The sequence below is a fragment of the Pseudorca crassidens genome, chromosome 10 (genome assembly GCF_039906515.1).
Source record: "Pseudorca crassidens isolate mPseCra1 chromosome 10, mPseCra1.hap1, whole genome shotgun sequence".
Lineage (NCBI taxonomy): Eukaryota > Metazoa > Chordata > Mammalia > Artiodactyla > Delphinidae > Pseudorca > Pseudorca crassidens.
Window position 1 is genome coordinate 38,294,872 of NC_090305.1, and position 20,411 is coordinate 38,315,282.

At 42.5% G+C, this 20,411-nt stretch overlaps 2 protein-coding genes across 4 annotated transcripts in view; both read left to right on the forward strand.

The window, feature by feature from the left end:
• Positions 1–4,746: 4,746 nt before the first annotated feature.
• Positions 4,747–4,914, forward strand: LOC137233044 (large ribosomal subunit protein eL39-like). Its single transcript, XM_067755841.1, has one exon. It carries the CDS (start codon positions 4,753–4,755, stop codon positions 4,906–4,908), a length of 156 nt encoding a protein of 51 aa, XP_067611942.1. The 5' UTR covers positions 4,747–4,752; the 3' UTR covers positions 4,909–4,914.
• A 13,547-nt stretch (positions 4,915–18,461) lies between these two features.
• Positions 18,462–20,411, forward strand: part of STK38 (serine/threonine kinase 38) — a 42,199-nt gene continuing 40,249 nt past the window's right edge. For 2 of the 3 annotated variants that reach the window (XM_067753160.1, XM_067753161.1), the window contains exon 1: positions 18,463–18,761. The gene's annotated coding sequence lies outside the window, so the exon portion shown is untranslated. Of the gene's footprint in view, positions 18,762–20,411 lie in introns of all 3 variants that reach the window. The other variant, XM_067753162.1, reaches the window with a different exon arrangement.

Consider the following 20,411-nt stretch of genomic DNA (forward strand, 5'->3'; position numbering starts at 1 on the left):
GATTTCATGACCAACTGATGAGTCTTGACCTGCAGTTTGAAAAACCCTTTTAACTTGTTTAATATATGTACAGACACACACACAAACTCCTATGAGGTAGAAACTGTTATTGTACCCATTTTTCAGAAGAGGAAATTCTGGCACAGAGAGGTTAAATAACTTACCTGAGCACACACAGGTAGGGATAAAGTGGGAGAACCAGGATTCTAACCCAGGGAGCCAGCTTCAAAGACAGTCCTTTGAACTACTCTCTTACAAGGCCTCTCTTATCCCACCTGCCACATGGTGGTAAGTGAGTATCTGCTGATAGATGTCTCTGATTCTCCAAAGGAGTGATTCAAGTGGTATTTGAACAGAGTGCTCTATTAAGATTATTGGAGTGTTCAAGGTTACGGCAGATTTAGGGAGCAGAAGTTATATTTTCTGACTCATATTTCATAATCAACAATAGTTCTCTGTGAAGAGCGTAGACTTCCAAGTCAGATAATTCTGAGTTCACATACTGGCTCCACACCAGGGACAGATCCAGTCTTTGTGGGAACTGAAGCTTTATGCAATTTTGAAATCTCTTCCTAAGGAGAAGAATAGAGCTCATGTATTCAGAATTAAGTGCCGCGCCTTGAAAGGGGCCCATGTAAGAGAGGGCCCTGTGGCTTAAGCTTCCTTAGCTTTCTGCTTATTTGCCTCTGTCTGCCCTTTATTAGCCCTTTATTTCTTTTCTTTTTTACAAAATTTTTAAAAATTTATTTATTTTTTGGCTGCATTGGGTCTTCATTGCTGTGCGCGGACTTTCTCTAGTTGCGGTAAACGGGGGCTACTCTTCATTGTGGTGTGGTGGCTTCTCGTGTAGCGGAGCATGGGCTCTAGGTGCGCGGGCTTCAGTAGTTGTGGCTCGCAGGCTCTAGAGCACAGGTTCAGTAGTTGTGGCGCGTGGGCTTAGTTGCTCTGCAGCATGTGGGATCTTCCCGGACCAGGGCTCGAACCTGTGTCCCCTGAACTGACAGGCAGATTCTTAATCACTGCGCCACCAGGAAAGTCCCTAGCCCTTTCTTTCTGACACTCGGTTTTCTAATCTCTGAAATAGGTGTAGCAGTTCCTATTTCTCATGGATGCCAGACGATCAGCTGAAAGGACCTAGCTGAAGAGCCTAGTACAATGTTCACTAATTAGGTACTCAATAAGTAATTGTTAATGCAATAATAATAATTAAGAAATAGAATACTTCAATTAGAAAACAGTTTTTAAGCAAGGTTTTGAAATAAAAACACGATATGGAGAAAAAGTATTTTGTCAGTGCATTTACACCTCAGCTCTGTAACTCAGCTCTCCCTGGAGTCCAATTATTTTGGTTTCTCCAAAGCCCTCTCTCCAAAGAGAAGTATAAGTGAGAATAAGAAAGCAGAGTATTCAAAAACAAAGGCAGATATAGAGAGCGTATCATGGGAGAAAGTCAGCTGCAGGGGCCCCCAAAGGCCAGATTTCCACTGTGTGGATGTCAATAAGAAGAAAAAATATTGAACTGTTTAAGATCTTTCTCAATAAACCAAAAAGGGGCATTCAAGGTGCATTTTGGCGTTGAGAGAGGAGGCAGCTGGACAAACTCCATCCTGGTAGAGTCAAGTTTTAGTCACCTGTATTCAGACATTTTATGCTTGTTGTTCTGCTGTGTCCTGAGGGATTATCAAAAAGCAAGAGGCCTCTGGAGTCGGCTTCCTGCCCCTTGGAGAACCAACAGTATTTGCAGAAACGCATGAGGTCACTTTGCCTTCCAGTTACATCTTATATTCTCCTCTCAGAGTTTGAGATTCTAAAAAAAGGAGGTATGTTAATATAGAGTGACATGAAAATATAACAGGAGTCTTTCTCAAACGTGTGGCTTCTCTTGGTTATCTGTGGGTTTTTTGTTTCGGGTGACTGTTGTGTCATTTAGGTAAAAAATAATAAGTGGGAATGTGTGGGAAGAGAAGGGTCAAAAGATGGTAGGAAGTAATTAGATTAATTGGATAATTAAGGGGAGATACGTGGGTGATTATTAAGTTTCTTGCTAGCTACATTTAGGCATAAGCACATGTTTTATTTTTCTCAATATTTACAAATGACTCATACCCTTTGTAATTCAGCAATCACAGACTCTTCCCATTTTTCCCCAGAAATTCCTCTGTGTAAAGCTGAAGATGAAACAGCCCTTCTTTTTCTACTCACTGGCAAAACGATTTCTTTCCTTCTGCCATATCTATTTATCTACTAAGGGCATCAGGTACTTCTGGATTCATCTATTGCCTCCAAACCCCTATTTCCCTCTATTCTGATCCACAGTACTATGTCAGGAGGCTACTTTGGAATATTAACTGGTGGCTTTTGTCCACAGGATTTTCTTTTCTCCATGGCCTTCACCCCCATTCGGTGAACTAAATTTTTGTTGTCTCAACTCAGGGAAGGGTGGACCCATCTGAAAGAGGAGTCTTTTTCTGGCTTTGGGAAGCAGAAAGGACTCATGTACAGAGACAACACTGAAGGTCTGCAAGAGTCTACTGGACCTCTAGATGAGATCAATGTTCCCAGACTTGAGGAAGAGTGTGGCTGGGGAGCTTGTACATTCCACACAAGGCCCGGTGCTGTGCTCCCGTAACTGGACCAGGCCTTCTGGGGTGGAGTTAGGAACCAGGATGATAGGAGTGCCCTGATAACTGTTTTTGTGTCTTCGATGGTTGCTAGGGAAAATTTCATACAAAGAGGCTGTGTGACCACTATCAGGCCACCCTCAGAGACTACTGCTTTAATCATTCCTAATGATCACTTTGGACAAAGTCTGGAAAAACATAGGGAAAAAAATTTAAATATGTGAGGAGGATGAAGGGAAGCATTCAGATCCCTTTAAACTAGCATTCATGAGGACTGCGACCTCTTGGTACATTTCAGCTTGGCCAGCATAACAGGTGATATTCAGGAGCAGAAAGCCACTCTCCCCCGTGTCCTGATAGATAGAGGTAACTAGGTGTTTGTGAAGGTAGAAAGAAAATACAGTCCCTGGGCTGGCAATTACCCAGTGAGCTACCCAGAACCACTTATGAAACAGTGTCGTGAGGCAAAGAGCAAGGAAAGGAGAAGGGACTGCTCAATAGCAGCAGATGCTGCAGAAAAGTCAAAGCAACATGAGGACCGTTGGATTAAAGAATACAGAAGACATTGTGTAGACTTTGTCAAGAATAGTTTCAGCAGATTGTGGGGAGAAAAAAAAATTGCAGGAGGCTGAGATGTGGGGGGTGTAGAAATAAAGATGGTAGAAATAAACAGACAAATTTTCATGAAATTTGGCTGTGAAGGGAATGGTAAAGGGCAGTAGTAGGAGCTGGATAGGGAGTCAAAGGAAGAGGCTTTTAAAAGGTTGGGGAACCTTTGAACATGTGTAAACATTGATAGGAAGCAGCAAGTAGAGAGCAGGTAAAGAAGAGAGGATGGAGAGGGGGGACTCTCATTAGCAAAAGACCCCTGGGGAACTAGGAAGTGACACGAGCCAAAGCTCAGGTAGGAAACTGGCCTAAATAGGAGGAGAAAAGGCTGGAGAAATTGTAGATTTGGTGGCAGAGGTGAGGGAGCTGTCTAATGGCCTCTGTGAAGCGGGAGGAGATAGGATCTGCTAATTGGGGTGGGTCAGTGGATGGGAAGGGTTAGTAAAATCAAAGAATTGAAAAACATAGAAGAGATCTGAAACAGCTAGTAGAGTCGGTACAGATTCCCGACGTGCCAGCAAAACCTTACATCCCAGTACCTTTATTTCTGTTTTGAGCTCTCATTCCTCTAGGTGGCAGAGGCTTCATCTCAGTCAGTTCAGGAAGAGATGACAGGGAGGCAGTTGGATTCATGGGTCTGGAGCTCAGAGAGGGATATGGGCTGATAACATCCATCTGGGGTTCATCAGAACACAGTGTTTGTCTCTGGAGTCCCAGGAGTCATTGACATGCCTCAGCGAGAAATAAGAGGACAAAGAGCCCAACTTGGGGGAAAGGCCCAGTAGAGGAAGAAGAATCAGCAAAGGAAACTCAGAAGGTAGGAAGAAAAGCAGGAGAATGTCATGTCACAGAACTAAGAGAAGTGAGTATTTGAAGTGAAATAAGAGGTCAACTAGGATTAGGATTATAAAATATTCATGGATGTCATGTCTTCTTTCTTTGAGTTGGGGCACAAAAAAAAAAAAAAACAGATAGAGGATATAATCATAATACTACTATTTATTGAGTATATAGTGCCTGATTCTGTCATTCAACCAACCAATCAGTCATATATTAACTGAGTGAGTATGACTGTAGAGAAGTTTTCTTGTTATGAGGGCAGAGCTGGGGACTGCCCGGGCTAAAAGCTGCTAGTGGTCACCAGAGCCTCAGAGAATGAGGCAGGTGTCAAAAGCTCGGTGCTTAAATAAAAATGCTACATTAGTTTGTTCAGCTTCAGTAATGAGGAGCAGGTGGAGAGAGAGAGAAAGGAGCTTATTGTAAAAATTAGGAGAGGGAAAAACTTATTCTAAAAATTAGGAAGATTAAGCTTTGAGGGGAGTTCCCTGGCAGTCCAGTGGTTAGGACTCTGCGCTTCCACTGCAGTGGGGCCTGGGTTCAATTCCTGGTCAGGAAACTAAGATCCTGCAAGCCACGTGGCATGGCCAAAAAAAAAAAAAAAAGAGAGATTAAGCTTTGAGGATCTTGAAGCAGTCTGAAATTCAACTTTAAGATTTAGGAGGTGAGGACTCTGCTCTTCACCATGTCTTCTCACAAGACTTTCAGGATCAAGCAATTCCTGGCTAAGAAACAAAAGCAGAATCGTCCCATTCCCCAGTGGATTTGGATGAAAACTGGTAATAAAATCAGATACAACTCCAAGAGGAGACGTTGGAGAAGAATCAAGCTGGCTCTATAAGGAATCGCACATGAGATGGCACGCATATTTTTCTGTATCAAGTCACTTGCTTCTTACCATATCACTCTGAAAACATCACTATCTGGATAGCTGGATGTGTTTTATTGGGAAAATGATTTTTCTCTTTGTTTCTATGTTTCTGCACTAGTAGGTTGGCTCAGAAAAAAATATGTGAGACCTTTTGTTGGAAAAAAAAAAAAGATTTAGGAGGTGAAAACTGTGAGCTTCTGTTTGGCACAAGTTCGTCCGTAGGCACTGATGCCTGCTCTGTTTGCACAGAAATGGAAGCACCCTGAGAGAATCTCGTGCCTATAACAGAGTGCAACTGAAAACAGGACTTTAGGGATTAAATCAGGTTATGAATGGACGAATGGAGTTCACTGTTAAAAAAGAATGACCCCTTTCATCATCATCATCATTATTATTATTATATTATTATTACAGGATCTTAGTCCCTCCACCAGGGATTGAACCCGGGCCCTGGCAATGAAACTGCCAAGTCCTAACCACTGGACCGCCAGGGAATTCCCTAGCGACCCCTTTTAGATTAATTTATTTTGGTATATCCATCACTGAAAATTATACAACCCTTAAAAAAAGAATGAGGCAGTTCTACTTGTCCTGATTTCCGAGATATCTTTTTCAGTGAAAAGTACAAGGTGCAAAGCCGTGCATTTGGAGTGCTCTTCTCAGAAAAGGACCTATACGGATATGTCTGCATATACAAAGAATACGGAAGAAAACAAGACACTGGTGGCAAAGGTGGCCCATGGGGAGGAGAGCTCAGTGTCCTGGGATCAAGGCAGAGAGTTTGCATTGCACACTCTTCTGAATGTTGTACCAAGTATTATTTATTTAATAAATATATGTAAATACATAAAAGATGCCTTTGGTGAATCATTATGCCAGGTTCGTTTGTAATACAAAGTCGTTCCCTAATTTGCTTTGGAAATGTTGACATTTGTGTATTGGATTTTCTTAAAGCATGAAATACCAGAGTCTGCAAGCCACACCCCGAGTGCTCTAAATTTGAGGTCACCAACAAAACCAGCCATGCAAGTGTGACTTTCCAAAAGGGCAAACATTGTCAAGTGTGTGGGCTTCTCATTGCGGTGGCTTTTCTTGTTGTAGATCACGGGCTCTAGGTGCATGGGCTTCAGTAATTGTGGCACATGGGCTCAGTACTTGTGGCTCACAGGCTCTAGAGCACAGGCTCAGTAGTTGTGGCACACGGGCTTAGTGCGCCGAGGCATGTAGGATCTTCCCGGACCAGGGTTCCGACCCATGTCCCCTGCATTGGCAGGCGGATTCTTGACCACTGTGCCACCAGGGAAGCCCCAATCCTCTTTTTTCTAAATGAGGAGACTAAGGCTAAAGGGGAAGAGTTGTGCCTAACGAAGAGATAATGCCACTTTGTGTAAATAAGGGAGAAAAAATAGTCTCTCTATCCATATCTGCATGAAGATACGAAGAAAGGATACACAAAACACTAATACCAATGGCTAACTATATGGAGAGGGAAGGTGAGAAATGGGAGGGTGGGAGACGGGTAGGAATGAGATTTTTCACTTTGAACCTTTTACAATCCTTGAACTGTTTTTTTGAACAATAAAACCTATTTAAAAGAGAGATGGACCATTGACATCTACATGACTTACAATTCAGTTTTCAAGGAAGACATTATGAGGCTATGGGCTCAGAAATAAATTAAGAATCTGGTGTTGAAACCACAGGTCAAATCCTGCTGCTTCAAATGCCCATGACAGTCGGAGTTATTTTGTCATACTGAGATTTGTTTGAGATAACATGGGCCCTTAGCTGGCCTTAGATCTTGTTTTTGATTATAGACAGATTTGTCAAAATCATGCAGTAACAGCCCCTTGCTAGTTTGTGGATTCAGTCATATGAAGAGGCACCACAGAGCAGGACAAAGATCAATGGACAGGAAGACAGGTAAGCTGGTTCTAACCGAACTTTGCAATTTAATTCACCTGTGACTCCGGGCAACTTAATTCCTCTCCTTAGGCCGATTTTCACATCTGTAAAATGGAAGGATTAGACGAAGTGATCTCTAGGTTCTCTGATATGACTGGAGTCTGAAACAGTTGTTAGCAGTTTAGAACTAAAGGGGAATTTATGAGATCATTTTTCAAGGCCAGGAAATGGCTATGGACTGTTGGGTCACCTTTTGCTCCTTTGACCTGAAGTTACAACAAGAACCATCAAGTGATCTTGGCCCTTGTCTCCTACGACCACACACACACACACACACACACACACACACACACACACACACACACACGCTGATGATGATGACTAGATCTGTGTTCCTCAGAGCACTAGTTTAGGGAAGTGTTAATTAGTGCTCCATGAAACATCTCAGATGAATTTGGGGTATCCTGTACAATAAACGTTCCCAATGGAGAATCACAATGGTATTTATGGACCTAAGAAATCCTGCAGTAAAGAAACTCAAATAGGGAATTCCCTGGAGGTCCATGTGTTAGGTCTTGGCCTTTTTCACTGCCGTGGCTGGGTTCACTCCCTGGTTGGGGAACTGAGATCCTGCAAGTCGTGTGGCGCAGCCAAAAAAAAAAAAAAAAAAGTGAAAAAAGAAACACTTAATTTTACTTAACCTAGCGTTTTCCAAACTTATGCACATGGAACACTTTAGTGTGTCCTATTACCTTTACTTAGAACAAGTGGGATTCGCATACCTCTGTTTTTAGGGAATACATGAGATCAGCTATCATTTGGCAATTAGGACAGTTCTGGGGCTTCTGCAAACATGGGAAGATTGAACGCATTCCTAAGGGAGGCTGAGAGTCTTGTGATTCATGCAGCTCTCCACCCCACCAATTGAAAAAAAACCTTTCAACAGTGGGAGCCTCAGAAACTCCCTTGTTTTACAGGAAATTTCCCGTCTAAGCACAGTGAGGTCAGATTTATTTTTGCTTTGGGAAATTTGTTTCTGTCACTCTTTTTGTTCAGAAATTATAGTTCTCTTTCTCTCCTTGCTGCAAAAGGTTGGTTTAATTCCCTCCCTCCTAATGTTTTCACTCCCAAACAGGCAGGTAGGAAAAGTTTATGCATTATTTGGGTGCTGGACCTGCCCCACTTCACATCCTGCATTTGTTTTTGAGATTTTCCACCCTCAATTCCCAAAGAAACATTGACTCATCATGACACACACACACACACACACACACACACACACATACACACACACAGAGTCACTTGGAAAAAATTAATTTAAAATCTGTATTTCTTAAGACTTCTCAATTATTTTGGCCTCATCATTAAGCATTTAGTTTAAAGAAAGACTCTAAGCAGGCAAAATCATATGATCAAAACTATCATTGTACTATGTGTTGGCATGTCTGTAAGTCTGAAATCAAGCAACAATATGAAAAGCTGCTTTTACATTTAGCACTTTCTTTGAGTTTTCAGGTTTGTGGCCTAAGCATTAAAAATGACCAGTCAGGTGGCTATTGCAGGGCCAGCTGATTATACTAATGCTTCCCTGAAGAATTGCAGCTGCAAATAAATTCCTTTTCTCCTGACCAGCCTTCATTATTGGCAGTTACCCCATAGTATATGCTGTCCCCTCGTGCTCTCCTGGGTCAGTGAGAAAGACATGGAGATGAGAAGGCAGCTGGATGGGGGTGGAGGAGGTACCCACTGACTCTCCCGCCCACTCCTTCTACCTTAGCACCAGTTCTTTGATGGGTTGTCTTAATTTACCTGGGAAATATTAACTGTTGCTATGGTTGAAATTTAAAAAGAGAAGGCCATGAAATTAAGTGGGAAGGAAACACCAAAGAGAAAAAAATGAACAAGATGGGAGACAGATTACTTACCATAATGGAGGGTGTGATGGTTAATTTTATGTGTCAATTTGTCTAGGTTATGATGCCCAGTTTGGTCAAACACTAGTCTAGATGTTGCCGTGAATGTATATTTTAAATATTATTAACATTTATAATTACTTGACTGTTAAATTAAGCAGATTACCCTCCATAATGTGGGTGGGTCTCATTCAGTCAGTTGAAAGCCTTATGGGTAAAAGCTGAGGTTTCCAAAGGAAGAAGGAATTTTGCATCAAGATGATGACATAGAAATCCTGCCTGAGTTTCCAGCCTACTGGGCTACCCTGTGGATTTCAGACTTAAGATTACAACATCACCTCTTGCCTGAGTTTCCAGCCTGCCCTACAGATTTAGAATTTGCCAGCCCCCACAATCCTTAAAACAAACTGTCTCTTTCTCTCTTTACCCTATTGCTTCTGTTTCTCTGGAGAAGCCTGATTAATACAGAGGGCTCTAGGAAGGATGACCCTAGAGAAAAAAATGGAGCTGTTTGACCATAATCTGATACGAGATTTCCAGTTTGGCAGAGAGCTTGCAGATAAGCCAGTGATAGATACTTTAAAATAAAACTGTGCAAGGGAAAAAATTGAAGCAATTTTTAACTCCAGAGAAAACAAAAAGTGGCAAAGAAGACAGAGTAATTATTCTGCCTCATTTGGTTCAGTTATAAACACTGAATTAAAAAAATTATTTTTATCGAAGTATAGCTGATTAACAATGTGTTAGTTTCAGGTGTATAGCAAAGTTTTACATATATATATATATATATATAAAAGAAATACATATATATTCTTTTTCAGATTCTTTTCCATTATAGGTTATTACAAGATATTGAATATAGTTCCCTGTGCTACACAGTAGATCCTTGCTGTTTATATATTTTATATATAGTAGTGTGTATCTGTTAATCCCAAGCTCCTAATTTATTCCTTCTCTTTCCTCTTTGGTAACCATAAATTTGTTTTCTATATCTGTGAGTCTATTTCTGTTTTGTAAATAAGTTCATTTGTATCATTTTTTAAGATTCCATGTATAAGTGATATCATATGATATTTGTCTTTCTCTGTCTGACTTACTTCACTTGGTATGATAATCTCTAGGTCCATCCATGTTGCTTCAAATGGCACTATTTCCTTTTTATGGCTGAGTAATATTCCATTGTATATATTTACCACATCTTCTTTATTTATTCATCTGTCAATGGACACTTAGGTTTCTTTCATGTCTTGGCTATTGTAAGCAGTGCTGCCATCAACTGGGGTGCAGGCATCTTTTCAAATTATAGTTTTTGTCTTTTCCAGATATACGCCCAGGAGTGGCATTGCAGGATCATGTGGTAACTCTGTTTTTAGTTTTTTAAGGAAACTCCATACTGTTCTCCATAATGGCTGCACCAATTTACATTCCCACCAACAGTGTAGGAGGGTTCCCTTTTCTCCACATCCTCTCCAGCATTTATTATTTTGTAGACTTTTTGATGATGGCCATTCTGCCTGGTGTGAGGTGATACCTCATTGTAGTTTTGATTTGCATTTCTCTAATAATTAGCAATGTTGAGCATCTTTTCATGTGCCTGTTGGCCCTCTGTATATCTTCTTTGGAGAATAAATGCTGAATATCGGTTTAAGGAAAATGACAGTGATGGAAGAAGTTATATGGAAGTTGTGGTGTAAGTAAGTCAAATCCTCATCTTCACTGAGGAAGTTAAAAAATATAAAATTGAAAATTTGAGAAAAAGCAATATTATTTAGAAACAAGGAGATAAATAGCAGAAGAAACAACTAAAAGCATTGAAAGCAGCTGCTTGCTGATTGACTCCAGTGGGAGTGGGTGGGCAAGTAGCTGCTGTTTATCATTATAAATCTTGTAGATCATTTGGTCTTTTTTAAGTCCATATGTGTATTACTTTGATAAAAATAAAAACTAAATTAAAAGTTATGTGGGGAGCTTCCCTGGTGGCACAGTGGTTGAGAGTCCTCCTGCCGAGGCAGAGGACACGGGTTCGTGCCCCGGTCCGGGAAGATCCCACATGCCACGGAGCAGCTGGGCCCGTGAGCCTATGGCCGCTGAGTCTGCGCGTCCGGAGCCTGTGCTCCGCAATGGGAGAGGCCACAACAGTGAGAGGCCCGCGTACCGCAAAAAAAAAAAAAAAAAAAAGTTATGTGGGTCCAATATGGAAAATTTGGAAAGTACAGAAAAGTATAAGAAAGAAATAATAACCACTCATAATTCTTCCACTCAGAGAAGGTAACTATGCACATTTTTTTTAAATTGAAATATAGTTAATTTACAATGTTGTGCAACTACACACATTTCTTTTTTTAATATTTCTTTTTTATTTATTTATTTTTGGCTGTGTCGGGTCTTAGTTGTGGCACTTGGGCTCTTCGTTGCAGCGCACGGGCTCCAGAGCACGTGGGCTCTGTAGTTGTGGCACAAAGGCTCAGTAGTTGTGGCACATGGGCTTAGTTGCCCCGCGGCATGTGGGATCTTAGTTCTCCGACCAGGGATTGAACCCCCGTCCCCTGCATCGGAAGGTAGATTCTTAACCACTGGACCACCAGGGAGGTCCCAACTATGCACATTTCTCAGGAAAAGGATTATTAAATGAATTTATTGGGATTAAGCTGTCAGAGCTTGAGGATTTTAAAATATCATAACAGATATAAATGGACAGATAATAAGAGTATAATACTGCATGCGAAATATTGTAGGTATAATTACATACACTATAATCATATACAGTATGATCCCATATGTGTTTATGTGTGTATTAGAAAGTAATCTGTACACCTGAAACTGATATAAAGAAAAAGGAAAACTACTAACTTCTTGGCAGTTAATTTATTCTACCGAAATTTGTGAATCTCAATGTACTACTCAACATACTCCCAAATAAACATTATTATCCACAATGATACTTTCAGTCAGATGAGGCCATGTAGTTGCTAAATGGAGTTCACTAAAATAAACAAAACATAAAATAATGTTTTTAAAAAAAGTAAGAAAGTACTCTGAAGGGATACCCACCAAAATGTTACTTGGTAGTGACCAGGGCTGGGGCTGGGACTAGGATGGGCAAGTGAGGAGTTAGGACTCACAATGAAAGGAAACACACTCTCAGGATCATGCAAGCGCAGGGGCCGCACCTGAACTTGAGGGCCTCCTTGAATACTGTGCCCTAGGTGCGTCAGTTGCCTCAGTCTCTGCCCTGGTAGGGACATAGAGCTGCTGGATTGTGGGCACTTTCCCCTTCATATTTTTCACTTAGATATACATTTAAATTGCTTGTAACTCCAAGGTATGTGGACCAGCAGCATTAGAATAACCTGGGAGCTTCTTTGAAATGCAGAATCTCAGCTCAGCCCCAGACCTTCTGAATCAGAATCTGCATTTTAGCTGAATCCCAGGGGATTTGTTTGCATGTTGAAGTTTGAGAAGCCCAGGGCTAGCAGGCACCAAGTACTGTTCCTTCCCTCATTGGAGGGAATATTCAGAGGCAATTGCTGTCATGGCCCCCAGTGGGTTGGATACACACTGGCAGGGGGTAAGACGTCTGTTCTCTAGAGGACTGTGGTCTTTGCCAAGAGCCTGAGCTTCAGCTGGTGAAGCAATCACAGGTTAGCTTGATGGAGGAGAAGCAGGTGATTCCTTTGGGACAAAGAACAATTTAGAGCAAAGTTTAAAGAGAAGGGAAAGTCTAATGGGTCTGAAAGTTAGGAAAGGAGCAAGACAAAAGAAGTGCTAATATTCAAACCAAGTAATTCAAGTCCCAAGGGGATGAAGAATAACTTAGTATCCTATAAGGTTGTTCATTCCAAGAGTTTTTAGAGAAATCTGTTATAAAACTGAGAAGCTTGGATTAGGTGAATTATATTGTATTTATAAGAAGGCAGACTTCCCTGGTGGCTCAGTGGTTAAGAACCTGCCTGCCAACGCAGGGGACACAGGTTCGAGCCCTGGTCTGGGAAGATCCCACATGCTGCTGAGCAACTAAGCCCGTGCGCCACAACTACTGAGCCTGCGCGCCTAGAGCCCTTGCTCTGCAACGAGAGGCCACTGCAATGAAAAGCCCGTGCACCGCAACAAAGAGTAGCCCCTGCAACTAGAGAAAGCCCACGTGCAGCAACTAAGACCCAATGCAGCCAAAAATAAATAAATAAATTTATTTTAAAAAATTATAAGGCAGAGTTAACATAGAATAGAAAATACAAAGGGAATGACTCTGTTTCAGTGTCAATTAATTAATAAACAGAAGTCAATTAATAAGGGTCCTGCTATATGTCTGCTGTCCATTTAGATTAGTAGATTAGATTAAAAGAGAACAGCAAAGTAATATATACTGCCATGGCAAACATTATTGACTGTATCAGCCAATATACATTCTTAACCTCTTTTTTCCTTGCCTCCCTAACAGATCATAAAAAGCTGAGTCTGCTCTCCCAGGAAGGGTGGCCATGTGATGCAATTCTGGCCAATGAGACCCCTGTGGAGGTCTCTAGACATTATATGGGGCCACCACCACTCTCATCAGAATGGATTCAGGGTGATCTTTCCAGGACCTGGAGTAGGGTGTGGTGAGTCAGACACTCACCTTGGTATAAGATTTATGAAGGTGGCAAAAAATCAGTAATTAAGGTAGTATTTTTTTTTTTTTTTTTTTTTTTTTTTTTTTGTGGTGCGCGGGCCTTTCACTGTTGTGGCCTCTCCCGTTGCGGAGCACAGGCTCCGGACGCGCAGGCTCAGCGGCCATGGCTCACGGGCCCAGCCGCTCCGCGGCATGTGGGATCTTCCCAGACCGGGGCACGAACCCGTGTCCCCTGCATCGGCAGGCGGACTCTCAACCACTGCGCCACCAGGGAAGCCCTAAGGTAATATTTTAATGCAATATTAAAAAAATAAAAATTAATGCAAAAATATCCATGATGAATGAAATATCAACATTTATAATAAAGGCCAGGGTCGTTCCTGTTGGTCCAGTGGTTAAGACTCCTTGCTTCCACTACAGGGGGCATGGGTTCGATCCCTGGTCAGGGAACTAAGATCCCACATGCCACAAGGCCCAAAAATAAATAAATAAAATAAAATAAAATAAGGGCTGGGTCTGACAACACCAGAGTTTTAGAGTGAGGCAAATGAGGCTGAGTCCTGCAAGAGTAGGATCAGGTCACCCTAATTTCCAACCCACTGGTGGGGGGTCAGGGTGGAAAAAGTGATTTGTGGCACTTAGGTTTTTATGCCCACTCTCTAGCTGCAGGGGAGTCTAGGAAAGAGACTACCTGTAATTTTCAGTTTTGATAGTGAGAAGTGGGAAATACTTGAAAGGGATTCAGGAGCTAGGTCATCAAAAAGAATGACAAATGTCCACTACACTTAATGAAGTCATGGTAAAATGTCACCATTTGGGTCCATGAAGGGCTAGATCAGCATATTTTGGCTAGATTATTTTGAGGAAACCTTTAGTATTTATTAGAGTTGGGATACAGATAAATTAATGTAGGACTATAGAGGGTGGAGAACAAAATTCCTCTCCTGAAACTGGGAAGGCTCCAAGGAGAAGATAAGGTTTGAGCTGGGCTTTCGAGGAAGGAAAGGGGAAAGCAGAAAGAACAGTGAATTTTCAGTTAGAAAATGGGGTTCCCTGCTTCACTACTTGGCTTCCCAGCTGTGAGAATTCAGGCAAGTCACTTTGCTTCCCCAAGTGTTAGTTACTTTATCTGTTGTTAAAAAAACAAAAATTCCACCAAATAAATCTGAAGATCTATTGGCTTTGTTCAATCATCATGAATCAGGCAGCATTCCAGCTAGTAAACAGAAAGGTGCTGTAATGGGTTGTACAAAATGGAAGTATGGGGAAAGGGTGAGGTTCAATCATGCAGATTCAATCTTCTTCCTTTGTGGGAGTTGTGGGGGAGATGGAGAGGGTCCAGGTGACAGATTACCTCACTGGTGCTGACCAGAATATTCCAGGCTGGATGATTGAGATTACATTACCGAGGGAAGGTGGAAACTGCAATTAGATCAGGTATCAAATCTAAGTTTATTATCATGGGCTTTAGCACAAGTGATGCCATTTTGGGCCTGTGGTTTTCTCTTTAACACTAAAAACGTATCCCTTGTAACCAACAAGGACCTACTGTATAACACAGGGAACTCTGCTCAATATTCTATAATAAACAAAGTGAGAAAATAATTTGAAAAAGAATATATATATATGTATAACTGAATCACTTTGCTGTACACCTGAAACTAACACAACATTGTAAACCAGATATAGTCCAATATAAAATAAAAGTTAAAAAAATAAATAAGTTAGAAAAAAAAAAGCAAAAATAAAAGTAAAGGGCAAGGACTTCTCTGGTGGCACAGTGGTTAAAGAATCTGCCTACCAGTGCCGGGGACACGGGTTTGAGCCCTGGTCTGGGAAAATCCCACATGCCGCAGAGCAACTAAGCCCGTGCACCAGAACTACTGAGCCCGCGTGCCTAGAGCCTGTGCTCCACAGCAAGAGAAGCCACCTCAATGAGAAGTCCGTGCACCACAACAAAGAGTAGCCCCTGCTCTCTGCAACTAGAGAAAAGCCCGAGTGCAGCAACGAAGACCCAATGCAGCCAAAAATAAATAAATAAATCTTAAAAAAAAAAAGTAAAGGGCAAGACCTTGATCTTGAAAAGTTAAAAGAAAAAACAACAAAAATCTTATCCTTTGAGACCTGCCAAAGAGCTGTGAAGATCGAATAGCTGCTCTCAAAAAGACAACAGGGGATTTCCCTGGTGGTGCAATGGTTAAGAATCCACCTGCCAATGCAGGGGACACAGGTTCGAACCCTGGTCCTGGAAGATCCCATATGCTGCAGAGCAACTAAGTCCGTAAGCCACAACTACTGAGCCTGCGCTCTAGAGCCTGGGAACCACAACTACTGAAGCCCACATGCTCTAGGGCCTGCATGCCACAACTGCTGAACCGGCATGCTGCAACTACTGAAGCCCCTGCGCCTATAGCCCGTGCTCTGCAACAAGAGAAGCCACTGCAATGAGAAGCGCACAGACCGCAACAAAGACTCAATGCAGCCAAAATAAAAAAAAAAAAAAAGACAACAGGATGTGGAGAGAAGGGAATCCTCATGCATTGGTGGGAATGTAAATTGGTGCAGCCACTATGGAAAACAGTATGGAGATTTCTCAAAAAATTAAAAAAATAGAACTAGCATTTGATGCATCTTCCACTCCTGGGTATTTATCCAAAGAAAACAAGAATACTAATTAGAAAAGATATATGCATTCCTATGTTCATTGCAGCATTATTTACAATAGCCAAGATATGGAAGCAACCTAAGTGCCCATCAATAGATGAATGGATAAAGAAGATGGTATGTTTGTGTGTGTGTATAATATTCATATACATATGAATATTACTCAGCCATGAAAAAGAATAAAACTTTGCCATTTGCAACAACATGGATGGACCTAGAGGGTATTATGCTAAGTGAAATAAGTCCGGCAAAGACAAATACTGTATGATTTCACTTATATGTAGAATCTAAAGACAAAGGCAAATACTGTATGATTTCACTTATATGTGGAATCTAAAATAAATATAAATGAACAAACATGAAACAGAAACAGAGTTATAGATAGAGAGAACAAATAGGTGGTTGCTAGAGGGGAGGCAGGTGGGGGAAAAAGGTGAGGGAGATTAAGAGGTACAAACTTTTAGTTGCAAAATAAATGAGTCATGAGTCTGAAATGTACAGTGTGGAGAATATAGTCAATAACTATGTAATATCTTTGTATGGTGACACTTGTAATTAGACTTACATCATTTTGAAATGTACAGAAATATTGAAACTGTATGTTGTATAACAGGAACTAATATAATATAGATCAATTATACTTCAAAAACAAATAAACGAACAAACTCATAGAAAAAAGGATCAGATTTGTGAGGTGGGGAGGGGGAGGTGGATGAGGTGGTCAAAAGGTACAAACTTCCAGTTATAGGATAACACAAGTACTAGGGATGTAATGCACACCATGATAAATATAATTTACACTGCTGTACGTTATATATGAAAGTTTTGTTTTTTTAATTTTGTATTTATATGAGATGATGTGTGTTTACTAAACTTATTGTGATAATCATTTCATGAGGTATGTAAGTCAAAGCATTATGTTGTACACAAATTTATGCAGTGCTGTATGTCAATTATGCCTCAATTAAAATGGAAGAAGAGCTGTGAGGATCACCGGAGATTAAGTGTTTGCACGTGGTTTTTAGACTGAAAAGCGCTATGCAAACGTCTGGCATTGTGACTAAGTCGTTAAGGATGGGGAGAACTTTGACAAAAGGCACTGAGGGAGAAGGGCCTCTGGGCAAGGAGAATGAAAGGTGAAGTGGTATTTTTTAAAAAATAAATTTATTTATTCGTGGTTGCATTAGGTCTTCGTTGCACGCAGGCTTTCTTTAGTTTTGTCGAGCGGGGGCTACTCTTGTGGTTTGCGGGCTTCTCATTGTGGTGGCTTCTCTTGTTGTGGAGCACAGGCTCTAGGCACGCGGGCTTCAGTAGTTACAGCACGTGGGCTCAGTAGTTGTGGCTCACGGGCTCTAGAACACAGGCTCAGTAGTTGTGGCGCTCAGGCGTAGTTGCTCCGCGGCATGTGGGATCTTCCGAGACCAGGGCTTGAACCCGAGTCCCCTGCTTTGGCAGGCGGATTCTTAACCACTGAGCCACCAGGGAAGCCCCGGCGGAGTAGTTTTTGTGTGCTAAGACAAAAGGAAACTAGGCTTTGAAGTCTAGAAAGATGAAAAAGGAAAGCCTATGTTTTTAAGACCATTAAGGAAACAAAGCCTGGGACTCCAAGCTTGAAGGATAAAACTAAGCCCTATGGTCTTACGCAGTTATACAAGAGCGTGGGGGTACCCTAATATCACAAAACACACTAATGAATGACTTGCACACACGCTTCTTTCTCTGCCTACATGGCCTCTATTGAAGGCAGGCAGGGACCATGTCTTATTCATCTTTGTTTCCAGGAGCCTGACACTTTCCAGTTAAGAGCACTGCACTCCACTCTCAAGGAACCAGTGAGTGACCAAAGGCTTGGGACCTCTTTGACTCAAGGGGTGGGATGGACTAAGCGGCTAGGTAGCCTTGAAAAGCAGGTTCTTCTGTACACACTGGGATGCCAAGGCCTCCAGCGGACCTATTTATGATGAAAATCAAGAGAAGGTGGGGGACCAAGATTACACAGGTGATAAAACTTCATGGAGCTACACATGAACGCGAGCACGCACCCACACGCACACGCACAAATGAGTGCATGCCAAACTGGTTAAATCTGAGTCAGACTTGTAATCTAGTTAATTGCATTGGTCTAGTCAATTGTATCCCGCCAATGTTAATTTCCTGGTTTTGATAATGTAGTATAGTTACGTAAGATGTTGAGGGAAGCTGGGTGGGTGATGGGTAAAAGGGACCTCTTTGTACTAATTTTGCAACTTTTTGTGAGCTTATAATTATTTCAAAATAAAAATAAAAAGACCCTCCCCCGAGCCCAGCTCCGCCCACCCCGAGAAGGCTCCACACCTCACACTTCCGCGCTCAACCCAGCCTCTCCTGCTGGAATAAGGCGAGGAGGGGCGGGGCCGCGCACGCGCAGACCTGAAATCGCCACCGCTTCGCGGGGAAGTAACGCTTGCGCAGTCTGGGCGCCTGGCCGCCGCGGCAACAGTCTCCGCCGTGAGGGACCGGGCCGCCTTGGCCCCTCCGCTTGCCGTCTTTTCCGGCAGTTGGGGCGCTTCCTGTTGTTCGCACCCGTAACCGCTCCTCGGACCCTACCTCAGAGCCCCTCGGGCGTCCCGTCCCCTCCTCTGGTCGGCTGGCTGCTGGTGCTGGGGTTTCGCTTCTACTCACGTCGAGACTGCTGGCCCGGCCGGCGTTTGCGGCTGTCGGCTGCCCTCAGCCCTGCCTCCCCTGGGGCTCTGGTGAGTGTCTAGCTGCTGTTGTCTTCGGTCCATCCCTGGCTTTTCCCTTCTCTCCTCTTCCCCCGACTCTTTTCGGGGTTTTCCCCTTCCCTCTAGCGTCCTGTTTCCAGCCCTGCCCTTTCGGCCCCTCCTGACAGTCTCCCTCCTCCTGGCTTCCAGAGGCTCCTTGTCGGTCCTCTGCACGTTTTCCCAGTCCCAGGCTCCCCACCCCGTCCACTCTGTCTTCGTGTGCAGTTGGGGCGGGGAGCCAGGCTTTCTTTCCGTGTTGCCTGCTTTGTCTGCTCAGTGCCCTTCGGGATGTCGGTCGTTATGAATGTTCACCTTGTCTTTTTTCTAAGAACCTGAGAGGTGTTGTGTGAGGCAGAGATGTTAGTACCTTTGCGTCTGCCCCCTTCCTGATGGTCAGTCTTAGGGTACTGGCCTTCAGAGAAGCTGCCTCTAAACCACAGGGAAATTTAATGAAGACTCTTCTTTTAAGATGAGTGGAGAAGGAATGCCAGTTAGAACTTGGAGCAAAGTCTGTACAGAAAGACTTAGAGAAAGCAAGCAGAACGGCAAGTAGAGAGACCAGATCTCCCAGTTGACTAAACGACACAAAGAGAAACTTGTTCTTTTTGAAGTGTACAGAGGAAGGCTGGAGTGAAGAAGCCCCGTGCTTCCTCTCCCTTTCAGCTCCCTTTGGCTCTGACTTAGAATTAGCCAGGCAGTGGATGTGGTTTCCCTAAGCACAAAACAACCACCGCCACAATAACAGGCTCCACTGTCCACCCAAGCGTTAGATGGCAGCTTCCTCATAAGACGAGGAGAAGAGCTCTATCCAACTCTGTATAGAAAACCATTCCATGTCCTAACCCTACCCCAGTCATACATACATATTTTCAGCTCCGGGTAATGGACATAAGAGACCAGTGTTTTCCTAGCAGATCTTTTATAAGGTACTTAACTATGCATAGCACTGTGCATGATATGGGGAAGGATATTAAAAGTAGTAAAAGATAGGATGCTTGCTCTCCAGTGGCTTACAGTTAGTTCAGTAGGAGGAATTAGATATGTAACTCGTAAGGAATAGTCTCAGCCCCAGTGTTGAATTGTCCGAATATTGGGTTGTCAGTCACAAAGAAATAAAGAATTTTGGTGAGAAAAGGGGGTATTTATGGAGTTAACAGGGTACCATTTTAAAGTCAATCAGTTAATCATGCGTAACTATCTAGATTGAATATAACAGTAGTTTTCATTTGATCTCCTTTTAACGTTTGCCCTGACTTATGAGGATCACATTCTTTTGTTAATTTTTTTTTAACTTTTAAGAATTTCTTACGTACCTGTTATTTCTTAATTCTGAGTTGGAGAATGAAACAAATAGGGCAGAGGCCTCCAGTGGCCTATAGGTCAGGGCAAGAAGGCTTAAATTGTCAAAAGCTTTAGGCAAAGCCCTGTAAAGTACTTGGTTGGCCCACTAAACCTATAAATTGCTGTAGGGCACTAGTAATTGTAACTTTTTATTTTTTTTTATTTTTTATTTTTTTGCGGTACGCGGGCCGCTCACTGTTGTGGTCTCTCCCGTTGCAGAGCACAGGCACCGGACGCAGGCTCAGCGGCCATGGCTCACGGGCCCAGCTGCTCCGCAGCACGTGGGATCTTCCCAGGCCA

Coding starts and splice junctions, on each gene's coding strand:
- LOC137233044 (XM_067755841.1), top strand. CDS start 4,753: ATGTCTTCTCACAAGACTTTCAGGATCAAGCAATTCCTGGCTAAGAAA.